The 18,232-nt window shown below is 39.4% G+C and overlaps 2 protein-coding genes across 2 annotated transcripts in view; both read left to right on the forward strand.

The window, feature by feature from the left end:
- The window catches only part of LOC310894372 (nuclear pore complex protein Nup153-like), a gene marked incomplete at its 5' end in the record, with an annotated part of 21,550 nt that extends 12,162 nt beyond the window's left edge, over positions 1–9,388 (forward strand). The window contains 8 exons of the mRNA XM_083824367.1: positions 81–239; positions 837–889; positions 3,571–3,697; positions 4,811–5,284; positions 6,536–6,628; positions 6,864–6,954; positions 7,295–7,417; positions 8,956–9,388. Of these exons, the coding sequence (XP_083680493.1) occupies positions 81–239; positions 837–889; positions 3,571–3,697; positions 4,811–5,284; positions 6,536–6,628; positions 6,864–6,954; positions 7,295–7,417; positions 8,956–9,386 (1,551 nt within the window). The 3' untranslated portion in view covers positions 9,387–9,388. The remainder of the gene's footprint in view (positions 1–80; positions 240–836; positions 890–3,570; positions 3,698–4,810; positions 5,285–6,535; positions 6,629–6,863; positions 6,955–7,294; positions 7,418–8,955) is intronic.
- On the forward strand, positions 9,388–17,848 carry LOC310894404 (uncharacterized protein C6orf52). Its single transcript, XM_083824466.1, has 6 exons — positions 9,388–9,567; positions 10,968–11,162; positions 11,670–11,823; positions 15,868–16,063; positions 16,590–16,635; positions 17,454–17,848. Exons 2-6 carry the CDS (start codon positions 11,135–11,137, stop codon positions 17,588–17,590), a joined length of 561 nt encoding a protein of 186 aa, XP_083680592.1. The 5' UTR covers positions 9,388–9,567; positions 10,968–11,134; the 3' UTR covers positions 17,591–17,848.
- Positions 17,849–18,232: the final 384 nt, after the last annotated feature.

Raw genomic sequence — 18,232 nt, forward strand, 5'->3', positions numbered from 1 at the left:
GTAATTTGTTTTCATCAATAAATATTGGAATTAATTTGGGTGGACGTAAGGATAAATTGATTGCTGTTTCCCTTTCAAAGCTGGAATCCCAGAATGCATTCCAGCCTCCACCTGTTAAGAGACTTGTGACACCAACGGTAAACCGTCAACCGATGCGTTATACGCGGTATTCTGAACCATCACCGACTTCAACTACTCAGTCCAGCAAAATTTGCCAGAGAGTAGACACAAAGTTCCAAGTGAGTACATTTTTGAGTCCTTATGTGCCTGTTTTTTTTTTCCAGTCTTGGAATGTTTCTCAAACCAATTGTTATCCTATCTTTGCAAAAAGTACTGATAGTATGTTTGAGGCGAGCTTTAAGGCAGTGGGAACCATTGTGAAATAGCAGCAACTGCTTAGTTTTTAGGGGGGTAGAGTTTTTTTTTTTTTTCTTGTTGATAAATGATAGAAAACAGAAAAGTATGTCCCTTTTACGGGGTTGGTAAACACAAGTTTTGATGAAAACTCTCCCCCCCACACACACAATTTTTGTCATTTTGTTTAAAGTAATTACTTTCTTTGTTGGAGGATTTGACAAATTTGATTTAGTGTTCTATCAGTTTGTCCTCAATGCTGAGTGAAGCAGTGATGCTTACTTTAGCCCCAAAATTTAACTGAACTGTACCCACAATGCTGAATTAGGGAACAACGTTAAGTAGGTGAGGTGTATTCAGTGCTATAAAATTAAAAATAAATAAATAAAATAAAAACCACAAAAAACCACATTAAGTGGTTGTTGGTACTTTGTGTATTCTGTACATATTCAGCTAAGTCTTGAACTAAACTTAACTTGCAGGGGATGAGAGAGAAGACTTTGCCTGCAGAACAGCGAGCAGAACCATCTGAAAGGTATGACATCTATTAATTTAAAACTTACTTGAAGGAAGAAAGAAATCTCCTTTTTCAGTACGGTCTGCACCTGAAAGGTGGTGACAGTTCTCAGTAAAAGGAATGGGAAATCCAATGAAAATTTTGTATTTTGAGGCAGCTGCAAAGTCTGGATTGTGTTTGAAGATCAATATAACTTTGAGAAAATTGTTGTTTTTATGAAAGGAAGGAAGATGAGCAAGAATAAAACTACTGATACACCACTTTTTATCCCAAGTTTATCTTCTGAGTAGGATATGAAGATGGGAAACGAGGCACGTTATAATGCTGTATCCACAGAAAGGATCTTTGCTATTGAAGGCCTAATTTTTTCCTTCTACAGGAAATATGGCTCATTTTGTAGTTTAACTAAATCTGTAGCGTTACAAATTTTGCTTTGACAGATATTTCATGGTTTATAACTCAGTTTACTTATAACAAAATAATTTGTCCCTCCTAATGTTCCCTAGGGGAAAAGCTATTAGTTTTAGCTATTTAATTGCTTGCAGTTTGAAAGCTCTGTCCTAATGGGATGATTCTTTCTGAAGTATTCTTTAGAAGGTGAAGTAGGGGAAGTGAGTTACAGTTCAGGAGGATGTTTATTGATGTGTTTTTTTCTTTATTTTTTAAGCAAAAACATGGAGGAAGGTTTATGATTTATTATTCTTTTTTTTAATACTCCTTTCATGATGAAGTTAATTGTCTGCTTTGAGTTCACATGAAGACCATGTGTTCTTTAGAATCATTTGAGGCCAAATGCTAACTCATCTCTAAAATAAAAAAAATCCAGCAGAATTAATTGAATTTCTTCTTGAGGAGACTGCTTTGTGTTATACTGCTTTCTTGGTTTAGGTCAAATGAGTTATCCTCCAGATAATATTGATGGCTTTTCCTTCTGGGAAAATGGTGTTTTGGGTAATAATGCTTGAGTTAAGAGACTTTGCACTCGGTTTTTAGGGGGTCGCTCTTTTCAAAGAACAGTAGCAGGGAATTTTGTTGACTCTATGCTCATCTGCCAAGCAATTCTTAGGTGACCATGGGCATTCTTTGGCTTGCAGAAAGAACTCAACACTTTGTTTTGGCATCTAAAAGTTGGACTTCACAACAACCACCTTTTTAGGGGTGGAAGCGACTGGCTTTAAGGTTCTGGTACAGGTGCAATCAGGTGCTGGGTTTTAATTATGTTTTTTTCAAACTGTTCTAAATTGTCTCTGTTAGAACTCCTTTCTACTTCTCCATTTAGGAAGGAGATACAGCAAAGTCATACTGCTTTTGATTTCGTTCACAAAGTTTATTGCAGTGCCCTACCTTTTGTTTGTAGAGTAGGTAGTGGTGGTAGTGTTTTTTGTGATGCTGGTCTCTGTTGGGTGCCATGTTCTGGAGCAGGAGCACCACACTGATCTGCTGGCAAGAGTCCCTTTGGACAGTTGAGTTGGAATACTCAGTAAATCTCTGGCCCACCAATGCTATATATCTATGTGTGTGTGTGTGTGTGTATATATTTTAAACCTGAGTCCAATTGTAGATTAGACTTGCTTGAAGGCTGACAACTGTCTTTGCCCCCTTGAAGCTCACAGGTGTTAACAGAAAGAGGAATATGGGCTGTTATGGGCAAGCGATAGTTGTCTGAATGAAGATCTATTTTGATGTAAGACTTTTTTCAGAATTCTAATGGATTGACAGTTCGGATTAGAGAAAAATCTGAGCATATGCCTTAGGGATCTGTCTTCCTCTATGCAGTTACAGTGCTAAGCAGGCTGTTGTCAAGTATTTGACAAGTTTAGACCAGTTCTCCTCCTCAGTATTGTGGGAGTTTGACCTGGTGTCTTCCAGTGCGATCTAATGCACTTCTGTACTGACTGACTGATTGGCTGCAAGATAAGCTTTGATGTCACGGTTTTTCCAGGCATACTTCATTTTCTTGCCATAGTACTTTTGTTAGAGTTATTCCCTATTCCACTTCTGGTTTGGGTTATTTTTTCCCCATTTGCTCTTGGATTAGGATATCTTTCTGGTTTTGAGCTAGGCTTTTTTAAGTACCAGAAAAACGCCTTTGTATGCCTTACAAAAGGGATCTGTATTCATGTCTGAAAAGACTTCTGGAATGTTGGCATACCCAAACACCTCTGCTGTTCCTGCTGATGGCCACATGAAAGCCAGAGCTGCTTCTGAAGCTTAGGCCATATTACCTTGCCACACAAGTCTAAGGCGTCCCTATTCTATCAGAGCTGTTGGCAGTGTTTCCCATGTGTATGTGTGCATATGTGCACTCTTTCTGTATTTTTGTGAGCTGTTCTTTTATATCCCTGCAAAAGATACACGTGCATCGCAGAATCAGAGAACCAGTCCTATTTAAAGGAAGCACTGGAAAATAACAATCTAAATCAGCTCTTCTATTTCAGGTCTTCTGGCTTAGTCATTGTTCCCATGTGAACGGTGCACTTATGTATGTCCTTTTCATTGCTGCTGTTAATAAAGTTTTTCCTGTTTAGAACATCAAGTATTTACCAGCGTTTAGCAACTTGTGAGACAGCTTTAGTTTTTTTCTGATCAGCAGGTTTCAATTCTAGGACTAATAACAGCTCTAATATCTTGAAAAAACAATTTGGCTGGTAATTTTTTTTTCTCTTGTTTCCCCCAACTTCTGTACTGTCGTGTGCTAGCAATGTGACCAGCTACAAATTCAGTACTGCTGCGTCCAATGGTCTGTCTTCAGGAGTGAGTAGCGGAGGCGGCAAAATGAGAAGGGAAAGAGGAATACACTATTTATCAAGAGCTGTACAAGAACAGGTAAGTGACTCTTAAATTAATTGCTGTCACTGAGCTTACTGAAGTAACTAGCTAAGTGTGTCAGTTTTATTGCATCATAGTAAATTATAACAATACCGCTTTATTTTTGCATTGTTTTTGTTTTCTTGTGGGTTTCAGAGCAGGCTCCAATTGATTTCCTGTGTTTGAATACCTGAACTTTGCTTATGTAATTTTGAAATTTTTAATTCTCTTACCTTGGAGATTCTTCAAACTATAACATTTCTCGTTAGCAATTGAATGAATGAGTCCTAAGAAGAGAAGTTTTGGTGAAGGTTTGTATAGTTTTTCTACAGGAATGATACTTGAAACGAGTGCCAAGTATAAAAAGAAAAAAAAAGCTTAATTTTTGGTTTCATATTTAAGTCATACAGAAAGATACAGGCCAAGAGTGTGAAAAAGAGTAGTAGAAGAGAGCATTGTGCATGTCTGCTAACGATGACTCAGTTTTTGATACTCACCAAACTCATTGTGAGAGAGTTTTTTTCTCATTTTAATAGGAAAAATCTATTCCATAAAACTATGACCATGAATATTCAGATTATTTTTTCTTTTATTGGATGTTATATAAGCTGCCTGTAAGTTAATTTAAGTATTTACGTTAACATTAAGTATTTAATTAATATTAAGTTAATATTAAGTATTTAAGTTAATTTAAGTTTCAAATCATTAAATGGGACTTCCGGATGATGCAATATAAAGAAATCGTAAACACTGTTGTTTATTCCTGTAACGCAAATAAAATAATGGTCCAAATATCAACAGTTCCATAAACTTTTCAAATCAAAACTGTGAAACAGATGTAAGCTACAGGATGCACTGAATATCAGTAGTACCAACTTACATCCCTGCCTGAGTTAACTTTCAGTGTTCTTGCTGTACAGTTGTTGAATAGAGTATAATGTGGAAGCAGGCCTGCCATAAATTAAAATGACGTGGTAGACAGAGGTGGGGAGATCGGGATTTCTTCTGGAAACTTACTTTCTCTTAATTTGTATGGATTTTTGTTCTATTTAATTTTGTTAATAAATTGGGTGCGATGGGGTGAGAAAGTAGTATGTCTTGTATAAGAAAAATTAAAATTTGCAACTTTAGGAAGTGGAGGAACCAGTGCTACCGAACATACCCCTACCCATCAGTGCTGCATCGCTGCCTCAGTTCAATTCTAGTTTCGTTGGTAGTAGCGCTGTCTCAGCGTCACCGAGCGCTGTTTCAACAGCAGCAATGAGCACGGCAACTCCAGCAGCTGCGACGGGCATGGCAAATCCATCAGAGGTGGAGGGCATGACAGATCCATCAGAGGTGGAGGGCATGACAGATCCATCGGAGGTGGAGGACTTGACAGATCTATCAGAGGAGGAGGTGGAGGACATGATATATACAACGGCGACGTCGGGCATAACGTGTTCAACAGTGCCCTCAGGCTTGACATATCCAATAATGGCGGCGGGCATGCCATATCTGCTGATGACAAAGGACATATCAAGGTCAACAGCGGCAACGACAAGCGTGGCAAATTCAACGGAGGCGGCAGGCATGTCAGATGCAGCAGCGACGGCGGCGGGCAAGGTAGATCTTTATGCTATAAATAATGTTTACAATGAGTATACTGCTTTATTGCGAGTTGACTTTTTCTGTGGTGCTCATGAAACTAACAAATATTAGTTTCTACGCAGCTGAATGAATTGGGGTTGTATGCCAGTTTGGGGAAAAAGGCATAAATGTTTTGATTCTGCTTCTCTCAGTCTTAGAGCCTGCCAACTCCCATTTAACGTGATTGTATAACTGCTTCAAATGCTGTGGAAGTCTGGGGGGGAAGGGGGGTGTGGACTTTATGCCACGTTATTTATAGTGGTTTTGGCAGGGGTAGAGTTAATTTTCTTCGTAGTAGATGATGCTAGATGATGCTGTGTTGCAGATTTGTGAGCAAAACAGTGTTGGTAAGGCACTGGTGTTTTAGCTGTTGCTGAGCAGTGCTTACACAGTGACAAGTCCTTTTCTGTTTCTCACGCTGCCCTGCCAGCGAGGAGGTCGGGGATGCACAAGAGGCTGGGAGGGCACTCAGCCAGGACAGCGGAGCCCAGAGGACCGAAGGGATATTCCACACCATTTAGCATCGTGCTCAGCAATAAATGCTGGGGGAAAGAAGGGGAAGGAGTGGGGAGTATGTACAGGGTTATGGCATTTGTCTTTCCAGGTAGCCATTACATGCGATGAGTCATTAATGCTACCTCAAATTTAACAACTTTACTTCTTTACTTCCGGTTCTTTTCCCTGTTCCACTTGGAGGGAGTGAGCGAGTGGCTGTGTGGTGCTTAGTTGCCTGCAATGGTTAAACCACAACTTTATTTAAGTTATTAAATTAGAGGTAACGTGGTCATATAAGCCTCACATAGGATGAGCCTAGGGTGCAATAATTGGCATATTATTGCAATAAAATAAACATTAATCTGTTCCAGAGTACTTGAAATATTTTTTGTACGGTTTGAAGTAGACAGCTGCTTTAACATGTTGAGGTGTTTGCTGAAGTTCTTGGAGTATCATTGGGCTGAGTTTGCCATTCTTCAGCTTCCTGGCTTGCTCTTCCGTGCATTTAGACCTAAGTAGCATCTCCAGCTTTTCCTCTCAGTTTCTGGAATTTGGTTTTGAAGATATTGTCCTATACCCACTTGGAAACTTCCCTGTGTTTTATTATTACTTTTATCTGCAAAATAACTCAAACATCAGGTTTTTCAACGTCACTGCGGGACTTCTGTTGGGTAGTGAATTCAGGTAGTTGTTGCTCTTAAATATAAACCTTTAATTCTTTTGAAAATACAGATACAACCAACAAGTACTGTTAGCAGTCCTGAGTTCGCGTTTTCATCTCCAGTTGTGAAATCTACTGAGGCAGAAGTGCTACCTACGTCTTCTGTAAGTAAAATAATAAAGGAGCTTGACTTTTTTTCTTAGGCATTTAGTAGGCTGTTGCAGAACACTAAAGCAGAATCTGCCTTGATGGAGAAAAGTATGTAGGCTTCTGGCTTATAATTTGTCATTCAGCATGCGTGCTACAAATGTGAAGAGCAGCTTTCAGATTTGGTTTTGTGTGTGCATTCGATTGAAGTTCCTGTGGCTTGAGAATCTGAAAAACCTCTCTTGTTCATAGCAGATTGGGTTTACATTTAGTGTTCCCGTTGTAAAATCGGCAGAACTTTCTGGACCCAGTGGTACTCCAGTGACGCCCTTTCTTACCCTAGGTAACTGAAACTTTAGCACTTCAGATCTGAAGTGCTGATTTTTCTTTTTTTCTTTATTAAATCTTCAATCTCTCCTGTCTGCGCATGCTAGCAATTCCAGGCAGTGTTGGACTTCTGCAGTATTTTTCCAGTGACAGATCTGCTTTTATATTTTTTTTTTGTTTTGTTGCTTTTTGTTTTGCTTGTAATCATAAAGCATTGCAAAGTAAGTAGAATTTGTGAAGATTCTTATGTGAGAAGCATGAAAGCTGGAAATTCTTGTTTCTAACAAAAGTGAGTATAATCTGCTCTAACTAGGTCACATTGTGAAAGCTGGTTTTGTTTTCTTTTGTTTCAAAAGACACCACCACCTCAACCAACATCAACACACAGAAAGAGGAGGTCAAAGATTTTGCTGGTGGTCCCTTCACCACTGCCCACGTCTTAAAGGAAGGAAGCGTCTTAGACGTTCTAAAAAATCCTGGTGAGATAATGAACTCCTTTTAAAAAGATGCTGCAAAAAATACGCTAGCATTTTTTATTAAAAAAAAAACCAACACACGACTTATGGTTAATAGAGTATCTGCTATAAATATGAATGTAGGAGAGCATTACATTAAGCGCTGCGTTTGTTAGGGTGCATCTGCCCCCTTCTATTCTAAGTGGTGTTTGTTGCTGGAAGTAAAACTGCAAGATGAAAAGCAGATGGGTTGCATCTCCTTTACGTGTTAGGATGTAATTGTAAATGAGGTACTAAGAGAATTAGCCAGATAATCGGTGTTTCATTTTAAGTAAATACAATTTGTGGAATTGAAAAGGAAATGTTTGTAAAACTCAACACTCCTGTCCCACCTTCAGCCCAGGTGAAGAAAGAATAGGAAAGAGCTTCAGTTCCAAATACATGGCGAAAGCTGCGAATCTTTGGGCCTTAGCTTACAATGGCTCCTGTGGATTAAAATTTAAACTGCAAACAGAAGTGGAGTGTTTTACGTTAAAAACCCTTTTCTGAATTTTGTTTTTAAGCAATTGCAATTGTTTTCAACAGTTTCATAAAGTGTGTCTGTGGAAAAGATATCTTTTAAGAAAAAGGGCTTTATTGAATTTGATCTTTTCCCAAAAGTCTTCTTCTAACTTACATACTTGTTAAGAAGGCAGCACATTTCTCTACTGGAAAGAGCTAAGTGAGAGAAAATACATTGTGCATTTTGTTTAAGGAAAGACCTCTGAGTGAAGTGACATTCACTTTCTTTATCGGTTTAAAAGAAGCAGAATCTAAATCCACATTGTTCAAAGACTTCATTTTTGACTAAAAAAAAACCAACAAACAAACCACAAAACAACTATGTTCAAGGTAGATTTACAAGCAACTTGAGCTGCTGTTTAAGATGCATTTCCTTTAGTCTTTCTGTATTAGTAGCTTGTCTTTTCTGTTAAAATTGCCACCTTTTAAATAAGGAGTTGTCCTGTGTCCGATGCATTTTGAAAAAGATTATAGAAAATTAGACAGTTGTTCAATTGTCTTGAGTTTTTATTATTTAATTAATATTCAGCATCTGTGGGAAAATACCGTTTGGATTGCTGCTCCGAGTACAAACTTCTGTACAGTTACTGGAGTAGATTTGAGTCATCTGCTACGGAAGGAGGACCTTTAGAAATTTGATTCGATTGGGCATCGCGTCCTAATCAAATTGTATTATTTCCATTCCACGTTGGACTGTCAGATTTCAGTCAGCTACTGTCTGTTTGTACTTGTATCGACCAGTGAAAATGTTGATTTAAAGCTTGCTTGGAAACAAAGAGTTAAATGAAGCTTTAACGAAATGTTCTGTTGTGACCCAGTGCAGCAGATGAAATTTCATCCGTTTCGATAAGATTTCTGGGGACTTCCTGTTGCGCTCGGTCTGAATGTCTAGTTGTAACCATTGGCACCTGAGTTGAAATTTTTGCCCTCTAGTAAAGTCACTTAGTTACATGTAGTGAGGTGCTGCGCTAACAGGAAGACTTTTTTTTCTTGCTTCCTAGACTTTGGATTGTTGAAAACACGCTCTTCTACGTCTGCACAACCTACAACAAGCACAGTGGTTTATACTAGGCCTGCAATAACAACTTTTTCTGCAGGTAAAGAGACTTCTAAACAAGCATCGTACTGGCAATCTGATACATGTGACCCTTTTCTGCAAAACAAAGACATAAAGGACAAATGTGTAACTTGTCAAGCTACTAAAGCCTCAACAGTTGAGAGTATGAAACAGACAGTAAGTTCAAGTCAATGCGACACCTCAAAGCCAGCAGCGCCCCCAGCAGGGATGCTGGGCTTTGGAGACAAATTCAAAACAGTACCTGGAACGTGGGATTGCGATACATGTCTTGTCCAAAACAAACCGGAAGCTACAAAATGTATAGCATGTGAGACACCAAAACCTGGAACGGGAGTAATGCCTGCTCTGACATGACCAGTGGTCACAGACAGCTCGGTGACAGTGACATCCTCCTCGAGCAGCACTGACACAACAGCCACTCTGGGCTTTGGAGACAAATTTAAGAAGGCGAAAGGCTCTTGGGACTGTGGAATATGCCTTGTACCAAATAAGACGGAAGATAACAAATGTGTAGCCTGTCAGTCTGAGAAACCAGGTATGGTCCTTTTTTTCCTGTTGTTTCCATCCTAGCCTCTGTGAATCTTGTACAGAATAAAAGTACGTTGCATATATGGAATATTTTAAGCAACACGATTCCCAGGTACGGTTGATGGGTTAGCGGCTGTCTGCAGGATTGGTTTACAGGCACTTCAGAGGTCTCAGCCCAGGTTCCAGCCTGTCGCATAAATTGAACTGATTGTGAAATGTATTAGTACGGAGCTGGATCAATGCAGATACCCCCGGCTTTGCAGCTGGTGAGGGAAGATGGCTGAAGTGAGTGACTTAATTTAAAAACAACATAGTGATTTTTCACTGGCGAAAATGAGAACTCCATAGAAAGAGTTAAAAATGACTGCGTTTTTCTCTTTCAAAAAATAAGTAAAAAAAATTACAGAATGTGTCCAAAATGCCTCTACTCACCGTTTGTATGTAATTGAGGGGAGATGTGAAGCCAGATTTCAAGACAGTGTAGTCTTAACTAGTCTTAAGCTAAAGCAGAGAGATGCCTATGAAGGTCAGTGGTAGGCTTCAAGAAAGCGAGTGACCCGCTGGGTAACTTCTTCAGGGCAGTACTGGGTTGTTTCCCATTGTGTGTGACCGTAATTGATTTTGAGCGTGGTTGTATTGTTTTTAAAATACGATTCTAATTCTAACTTTGACTCTAAATGTCATTTAACATGCCATTACATCGAAAAACACCTGTGCAAATATATCGTGGAAGAAACAAATTAAGATGGACTAGACCGGGCTTTTGTAATCATCCTGTGCGGTAAGACTGAAATTTCATGAGGTAAGATAATGGATTTCAGACAGAGTTGATTCTCTTGGACTTCCAACCTCTGAGCGGTCAGTCGGCATCTTTGTCTGAGGCTCTTGCCATTGCAAGGAGGAATTTTGGAAATGAGGGGTTTACTGTGACCATGGTGCAGTGAATTGCACGGTTACGTTGCACTTGTCAAGAGGAAGAGCGATGCAAGTAATACTAGGATAAAAGTTTTCTGCGTGTGCTGTGGAAGGGAAGAGCCATTCTTGTCTTTCCGGTTTTGAATTAGAAGCGTTATCTTCTGCTTCTCTCTTAAAAGGCACCTTTTTTTTAAAAGGCACCTGTCAGGCCTCTTTATGGAGGTTACACTGTCGTCAACAGCAGCAGAAGCTTGTGTGCTGAACAGAGTTGTGTGTTGTTTGGAAGCTTTGAGTTCCACTCTGGTTTTTTTGTTTGTTTCTTTGTTTCTTTGTGGGTTTTTGGTGGCTTTTATTTTTTTCAGGGGCGGGGGGGGGAGTTGCGGAGTAGTTTTGAACATTTCTGTGGGATTTGACAAATCAAATTTAAAAGTTAATGCTCATTTTATAGTTCATGTTCAAACAGGATGGTTAACTGTCTTGTTTGTCTCACAGAGGGTCCAACACCTGTGACCAGTAGTAGTGCATCTGCATTTTCTGCTCCTTCTGGAGAATTTCTGGATTTAGACAAATTCAAGAAGCCTGAAGGAAGCTGGGATTGGGAGACCTGCTTGGTTCAAAACAAAGCAGAGGCCACGAAGTGTGTAGCCTGTGAAAGTGCAATGCCAAGCACCAAAGCAGAGCTCAAAGGTAATACTTAATGATTAAAACGAGGATGCATATTCTGTGATTTATTTTTTGGTTTGCTCTGATTTTTTTTATTTTCTTACCTGTTAAGCACAATTATTTTTTCCTTTGAGGTGTGGCAAAATTATTCGTTTTTCCTGTAGGAATATTGCCTAGATAACATCTGTTTCCACACTTTTCCCCAAGAATAAGTTTATCCTTTTTAGAGAAAAGCTTTCATTAATGACGTGCTTGTTCTTTACATGCCCTACACTTTGTTCATTTGGAGTTCAGACTAAAAACATCAAAGAAGTTCGTATACTTTTTAAAGCCAGGTGGTGGGCAGAAAACACAATTGTGAAAAGTTTTATGTAGAGAGGAAGCATGGGGTTTTCTTGTTTGTTTTACTGTTTGGTGGGTTGTTTGTTAAACAGTTTTGACTGGAAAGATCAGGACTAGAATGTAGTTCAAACCTTCACGTACTGCAGATACACCGTGGGTTACGGACTTGACATTCACTTATTTCTGCAGGTTTTGGTGCTGCGGCTGCGTCCACAAAATGCTGCCTTGCCATCATTTACATTGGGTGTTCACTCAGAGTGTTCAGGTGCAGAGTCTGCAGCTGCCTCACAGTTTATTTTGGGAAGGACAGAAGAGAAGCAGTACTTGCAAACCAGTACTTCAGGTAAACAGTGTATCTTTTGTCTTCACTTGTGCGCTTATGTCCATCAAGTAAGACCTCTGAAACCATACTAGAAAAAATCTGCGGGATTTGATATGTTCATGTACTAGAGCTTTAGAAAAAGTTTAATTCCTATATGCAGCATGTCTTCTGTCCTGGTTATTGATACGTACGCAATTAGTAGCAATCCCTTTTTTGATCTCAACACTAGGTTTAGACAAAAAATTGCGACACCTTAAGGAACCTGTCCTGCATCTCATACAAGCACAGAAGTTGCAGTGTCTCAATGCTAGCAGTACAGTTGGTGGTAAAATCTTTAGTAGGGTGAAATAGAGGCCTCACACTTTTCAGAGAAAAAAAGAGATGAGAGAGAGTATCTTATTCCCACGTACTTGCAACTATGCTGCAGAGTGTACTGCTGTTACTCTAGTGCTACAAAGGTCCAAAAATCACTGAACAGTTATTAGCCAGTTTTGTATTCCTTTAATTTGTTGAAAGACTGCAGTAGAGGATTGAAGTTTTTATTGAGGATCACTGTGTGGAAAAATTCTGATTGTTAAATGTCATTTGTATGACTTAAGAACCGCGTTTTAGAGTACAGAATTCAGTATTAATTCCAGAAGGGGTAAGGGGAAGGACATTAGCTAGTAATCCCGAACAAAAGCAGTGTATAGAGCTATACTGATTTTAATCGCAGTATTCTTACAGTTGGTCTGTTACTGAACAGATATGTTTTGGGGAGATATGGTGGCCAGGGAGGCGTGTGTGTTTGTGTGCTTCCTCTTCTAGTTAAGGTTCTGGGGTTTGGTTTAGTCAGGAAAATTCGATGAGGCACCTTGTGTAAAAGGAAATGTTAACCAGCATTTTTCAACACGGTGTAGTCCCTTAAAAGTGTCATAGATGAAAAGAGGCCATAAACGCTGGGGGAAAAAGTTAGTGGCAAACTGAGAGCAGGATCACATTCAGTAGTGAGAGAGCAGCAGCCTAGGGAAAGCTGATGAATGACTGTAACAGATAGTTCTATTTTAAGTGTAAAACGACACTCAGTACTTTATAATGGTGGTCTTACCAGAGGGTTCTTCTCCATGGCTCCTAAAAGCACGTCTTGAAGGCATTCAAGTGCAGTGAACTTAAGCTGTAAGAGTTGGGCTGGTAAGCTTGGCCTGATTTGAAGCTGTAGGCACGGGGCTATAATTTCTGAACAGGCTACAAAAGAAACTGTACCACTGTGCTTTTCAGTGCTCCGTTTAGCAAAGCCATCAAATTGTTGCAGGCAATTGATGTTGTTCTTCTAAGAGCACCTGAAAGATATTTTTGTTTGAAGAGTTCAGAGGTACCGGTTAATACTGGTTCAGATAATTACAGCCAGCTCTTGGTGTTTGTGACCAATAAAGTTTGTGGCTCCAAAAGGAGTGGGTTAGTGCTAACTGATTAACTGCTGTATATGCAGAAATATGGAATCTGATTACTTACGCAGAGAGCACTTAAAATGTATTGTTTTGCTGGCTCTCAGTGAGTTGCATCTTAATGCTACCAAGGAATAAGCTTTTTGCTTCTGGCCCAAGTGTTTTAATTTGGTGAAAGCCTTTTCTGTGCACGTGCACATGCCAGAGAGGTTGCTTAAGTAATAGAAGCTATAGTAGCTGCTATCTTCTGTTTTTTGTAGAAGACAGAAACTGAATTCGTTAGCTTTGTAACTGTTATGCATACTAGAATTGGTTTTCTCCCTTTTGAAAATAGTAGAGGGTATGCCTATGTCAGATTTGGTGAGCAAGGTGATCAGATGAGGGCACTGCAAGACTGCCAGAACGCACCAGGTCTGGGGGGAAAAGGAATCCGGCTGAGCATAGGAATTTCTAAAAGGTAACCAAGGAGTTGTGCATTGATACAGTTATTCTAAATAATCAGATTCTTGTAGCTCTGCCTTTGGAAAGTCTGTGGCCCTTGCTGTAGTGGCTGTACACAGGATGCAGTCTACAAAACCAGAAATGCAGAAGTCCTATGTTTTGACTCCCTGGATTCATCAACCTGCTTCAGGATGGCTGGGGGAATCCAACTGTTAAGTCTAGCCAGACAGCGCAACTTGGGCTTAGCTGCCATTGTAACCAGCCTTGTTTCTCAACAGTAGCAAAGCTGAATGCATTGGTAAATATTTTCAGGTTTGGGCCTGCATAAGGTAGAAGGGACAACAAGTGGTTTTATATGCTAGGGAGTTCTTGTTCTTAGAGCTTTCCCTCTAGTTTGAGAGAAGCACATAACTAGTTTTACAGTGGGTTGACAGGAAAGAAGTGGGGGGGAAAAATGGGAACGCAGGGAGAAAGCCAAAGGCGTTATTACTAGAACAGGTTTAGAATGCTATTCTTTGCTTTTCATGAGCTTAGGGCAATGGGGAGTTTAAAGCTTAGCACTTCCTGAGAGGGTTTCTTACTCTACCGGCTCAGTTCTATCACTTATTTAAGGCAATTCAGGTCTCTGAACGGTTAAAGAATTGATACCAAATTTGATGAACTTTGATCCAGGATACTGACAAAACAGGACTTCATATAAACAATTTCAGTATGTTCATGAGGTCAGCTTGTGTGTTCTGTTAAATAGTAAAAAATGACACTTCTGTTTCTGTTTACCTAGCATAATTCTGCAAATGTTGCCTCCTTCTGCTTTAGAATGGAAATGCTCTTCTCCAAGAGAGCACTGTCCAAACTTCTTTGCCAAAATTTTTTGATTAAATTAATATCGTTTTATTTTGAAAACAAGAATAAGCCACAAACATGTTTTCTTGCTTCGGCTATCCAGAAGAACGTCAACAGTATTTTCAGATTTTCCTTCCCTACACAACTGTATGTAGGAAGAGTGCAGTTGGAAGCAGAAGACCTAAGATGATGTATCTTCTGTTTGTTTACTACAGTAACAAGACAATGGATTACCTCTTTATTAGAACTTGTGTAGCTTTGCAGTATTGAAACAAATGTAGGTATTAAAATACACATCAGTAATACGTTTCTGAATGGCTGAGTACCGTGCTCTCTTAGCATTGAAATACCCAGCCATTGGATTAGTTTGTCCCTCATGTTTGCTTAGTTTGGAAGCTATTTCAGAATGCCTTCAGCTTGTATTCTTCCCCAAAAGCATAGAACTCACTTCTCTGCATCCCCAATTCAAGTCAGAGAAACTGGGCACTGCAAACACAGGAGGTCTGCCTGTACAGAATCAGTGAAGACAAGTCTAAACAGCGGATTTTTTTGAATATGCAGCTGGGTTATCTGAATGTTCTTTATGCAGTGTACCTCAGTTTTAGTACAGATAGCACTTGTCTTGGTTCTTGTCATTAGTCTGAAGCTGCCCCTGAGAAAATCTTGAAAGGGAAAGTAGTGAAAGCTAATCAGCTGGCCCTTTCTTCTTAAGAACCAGTGTATTTTGTAATTCTCCCGCTAATAATAAGGCGTCATGCTGGAGAATCGCGATTGTGTTGTTAAGCAAGACTGACTTCACCTGAGCGGTATAGTTGGCAGCTGTTGAATGTTTAATGGACTTTAAACAAACAAAAAAACTGAGCAGGTGGAGGTAGACATGGCAAACTGACAGGCAGCGTCAGATGCTTCTTTGAAATGGATAATCTGACTCCATTCACTTCTTTCTGGAAATAAGATCTAGTAATTAACCAAACAAAAGATAGAAGGGTTAAGACTGCATCTTTAAAGCAGCTGTGCTTGATAAATGTCTCTGGTCTTAAATCAATCTTTAGCAAAGCACATAGACATAGCAGCAGCTTGCTTATGCCAACGCTAAAAATACTTGATGTGTACAGGTAACCATGTCAAGGCTCTGGAGTTAATCCATGAGAACAATTCCTTCTGGTATTGGCAAAGGTGAGGATGCTTGCTTCTATAGAAATGAGGTTTTGAGCTGTGACTTAAGCTGTCACTTAGGTGACTGTTTAGGAAAGCTTCCTTTTAAGTTTTGAAGTATGTAAGCTGACAAATTGTTTAAGTTCAGAACTGGGTTTACAGTCTCTTGTTCTCTGACTGTATGCAACTTCTCATGTTTCAGACTGAAAGCAGAATTGCAGCGGTACCAGTCATACAACTATAATGATTATTGCCAAGATTACCAGAACTACCACTCGCAGAGGAGTTACGATGCTTACGCTGACTACAACTACAGCTCCTATGCTCCCTATGACAGCATGCAAGCTGTTGGAGACTGCTCTTTAGGAGATTCTTTAATGGCTCCAGCTGTTTTTGAGGTAAAGATACTGCACGCTTGCTGTAAAGAAAATATTTCACAGATAATACGTTGTACAGATTTGTGTGAATCAGCAAAAAGAATCCGAAGTTGAAAACATGCTTTCTGCTTAGTGTGAAGTTAAAAGAGCAGATTCCATTCAGAGGTGTTTGTATTTAAGTGCTTAAATAGTAAATCCATAGAATTAGTGATTTATACACCATTATTTGTTCACGCATACCAAAGAATGGTTTTGACAGCATAATTGCGTATGCTTCTTCTGTTCCTGTTCTTCTGATTTGCTTTGCTTAAAGCAAATTAAACAGTTGTTGTAAGTGGTCTTATCATGGTCAATTTATTAGTTGTGACCTCCGGAGGTCCCTTCCAACCTGTACTGCAATATTGGCTTTCTTCTAAAAATAAGTAGATAAAATGCCATCTATCCTTGTAGTTGTAGGAAGAAGGAATGGGTTGAGACTGCAGCACTTTGAATCTGTGATGCTTTCTGAAATGAGTTATGATTAAACTTAGCCTTTTCTGTCTTTCAGGAATCTTCAGTTATGACTGCAATCGGTGATGACCTAATTACTGACGGTAATAAGGGTTCTATCATTGTCACTTGAGTTTAGCCATCCTTGTGCCTTTTAACAATACAAGCCAACCTCTACTGGATGAAGAACATCTTGAAAATTCAGCTGAGGTCAAACCTCTGTGGGGTTGATCTGCAATCAGCTGGGGTTTTAAAGCTGATACAGCATACACTGACCGCATCAAGTAAAACGGGACACTGTCAGTGCTTCGCAGCAGGTTTCTTGTACCTGTGCCTTCATTCCCATTTGAAAATGGTCTAAGACAGAATTTTGTTCTTTGTATTGGTTCCGCTAAACAGATTTTATATTAGAAACTCAGTAATATGCAAAAGCTTTGTTCTCCACCCTGAGGTAAAAGCTTATGTTGCAGATTCCAAAAGGAGGATTCAGCTTGCACTTACAAATACGGTACAAAACATATTTGTGTCCTGGAAGGTTTGCAAAGTTCCTCACGTGGAGGCATTTTGTGTTAGTGTTTAGAAACTATCCTATGTAACGTGTATTGCCGTAGAAGTGAATTAAATGACTCTTGGGAGGGTTTCATGGCTGATTATCCTTAAACGTTATCTTTACTATCTTAAACATTGTCTTTGTCTTTATCTTGAAAGACAGTTCTAGTCCCAGCCTTCTAATATACAAATTCCCAAAAGTTGGAGTTGTGAGGCTCAAAATTTTAGAGGACTAAATACCTCACTAAAATTAGTAGATCTAATAGCTTATTACACTTAGCTTAAAATACGTTTTATTAGCCATTTCACGTGAAGTTTTTTTGTGCGAATGCCTCAGATTTGATACTTGGACTTACCAGGCTTTTATTTTCAGATCCACAGCTCTACTTGGATGTTGATGAAATGAACAGACAATTCACGGAGACAAGCGAAGAACTCTACGATTCACTCATGAATTGTCACTGGCAACCTCCGGATACGGTCACTTCTGAAATCCCCTCTGCTATTTAAGTGTCTTCTAGAGCATGACCGTTAGGACCAAAGTGCTAAAACTACATTTCTTCTACATTATTCTAGCTCATAAGTTTTAAAGCACAATGATAGGTTGGGTTTTTTTTGCTATGCTTTTGACAGTTTCTGTAATCTTTTTGTTCATCACTCCCTTCTTGGAGCATCATGAAGTCATGTAAATATTCGAGAAATGTAAAGAGGTAAATGGGGTCTAAAGATAGACTTGCCTGTGTAAATAAAAAATTTGTTTCTGCAAACCTGCCAGCAAGGGATTTTACTTGTACCTGTGTGCAGCACATTCTCTTCCGGCTTATGGAATTTAACAAGGTAGTAAGGGTATTTCATCTGTCTTTATTTTTATATGGGCATTAGGACACAAGCAAAATCTAGCTTTCCCTTGTTTTCCTGGTTCCTTAGGTAAGCGACAAGCCAAGCCTTTCATGTGCTTGCTTAGACTGGAAGTATGTATGGGAGACACTCACAGGCCTTGCTATGGAAACACCTGTGCCCACTTTTTCCTGCAGGCTGCTGGCTCTAACTGTACTACTGATATATGCTAGGTCAGCTAAAATCGGCTTATAAATAGGGTATGTTAAGCATATGGAAGTGTAGACTTCAACTGCCATAGCTACAAACATCCCG

The sequence above is a fragment of the Anser anser genome, assembly GCF_964211835.1.
Source record: "Anser anser genome assembly, chromosome: 2".
In the NCBI taxonomy this organism is placed as follows: domain Eukaryota; kingdom Metazoa; phylum Chordata; class Aves; order Anseriformes; family Anatidae; genus Anser; species Anser anser.

Bases quoted from the DNA above. Each gene is read 5' to 3' on its own strand.
- LOC310894404 (XM_083824466.1), top strand. From the start codon at position 11,135: ATGCCAAGCACCAAAGCAGAGCTCAAAG. The intron at 11,163-11,669 runs GTAATACTTAAT...TTATTTCTGCAG, and splicing joins CACCAAAGCAGAGCTCAAAG to GTTTTGGTGCTGCGGCTGCG. The intron at 16,064-16,589 runs GTAAAGATACTG...TCTGTCTTTCAG, and splicing joins TGGCTCCAGCTGTTTTTGAG to GAATCTTCAGTTATGACTGC.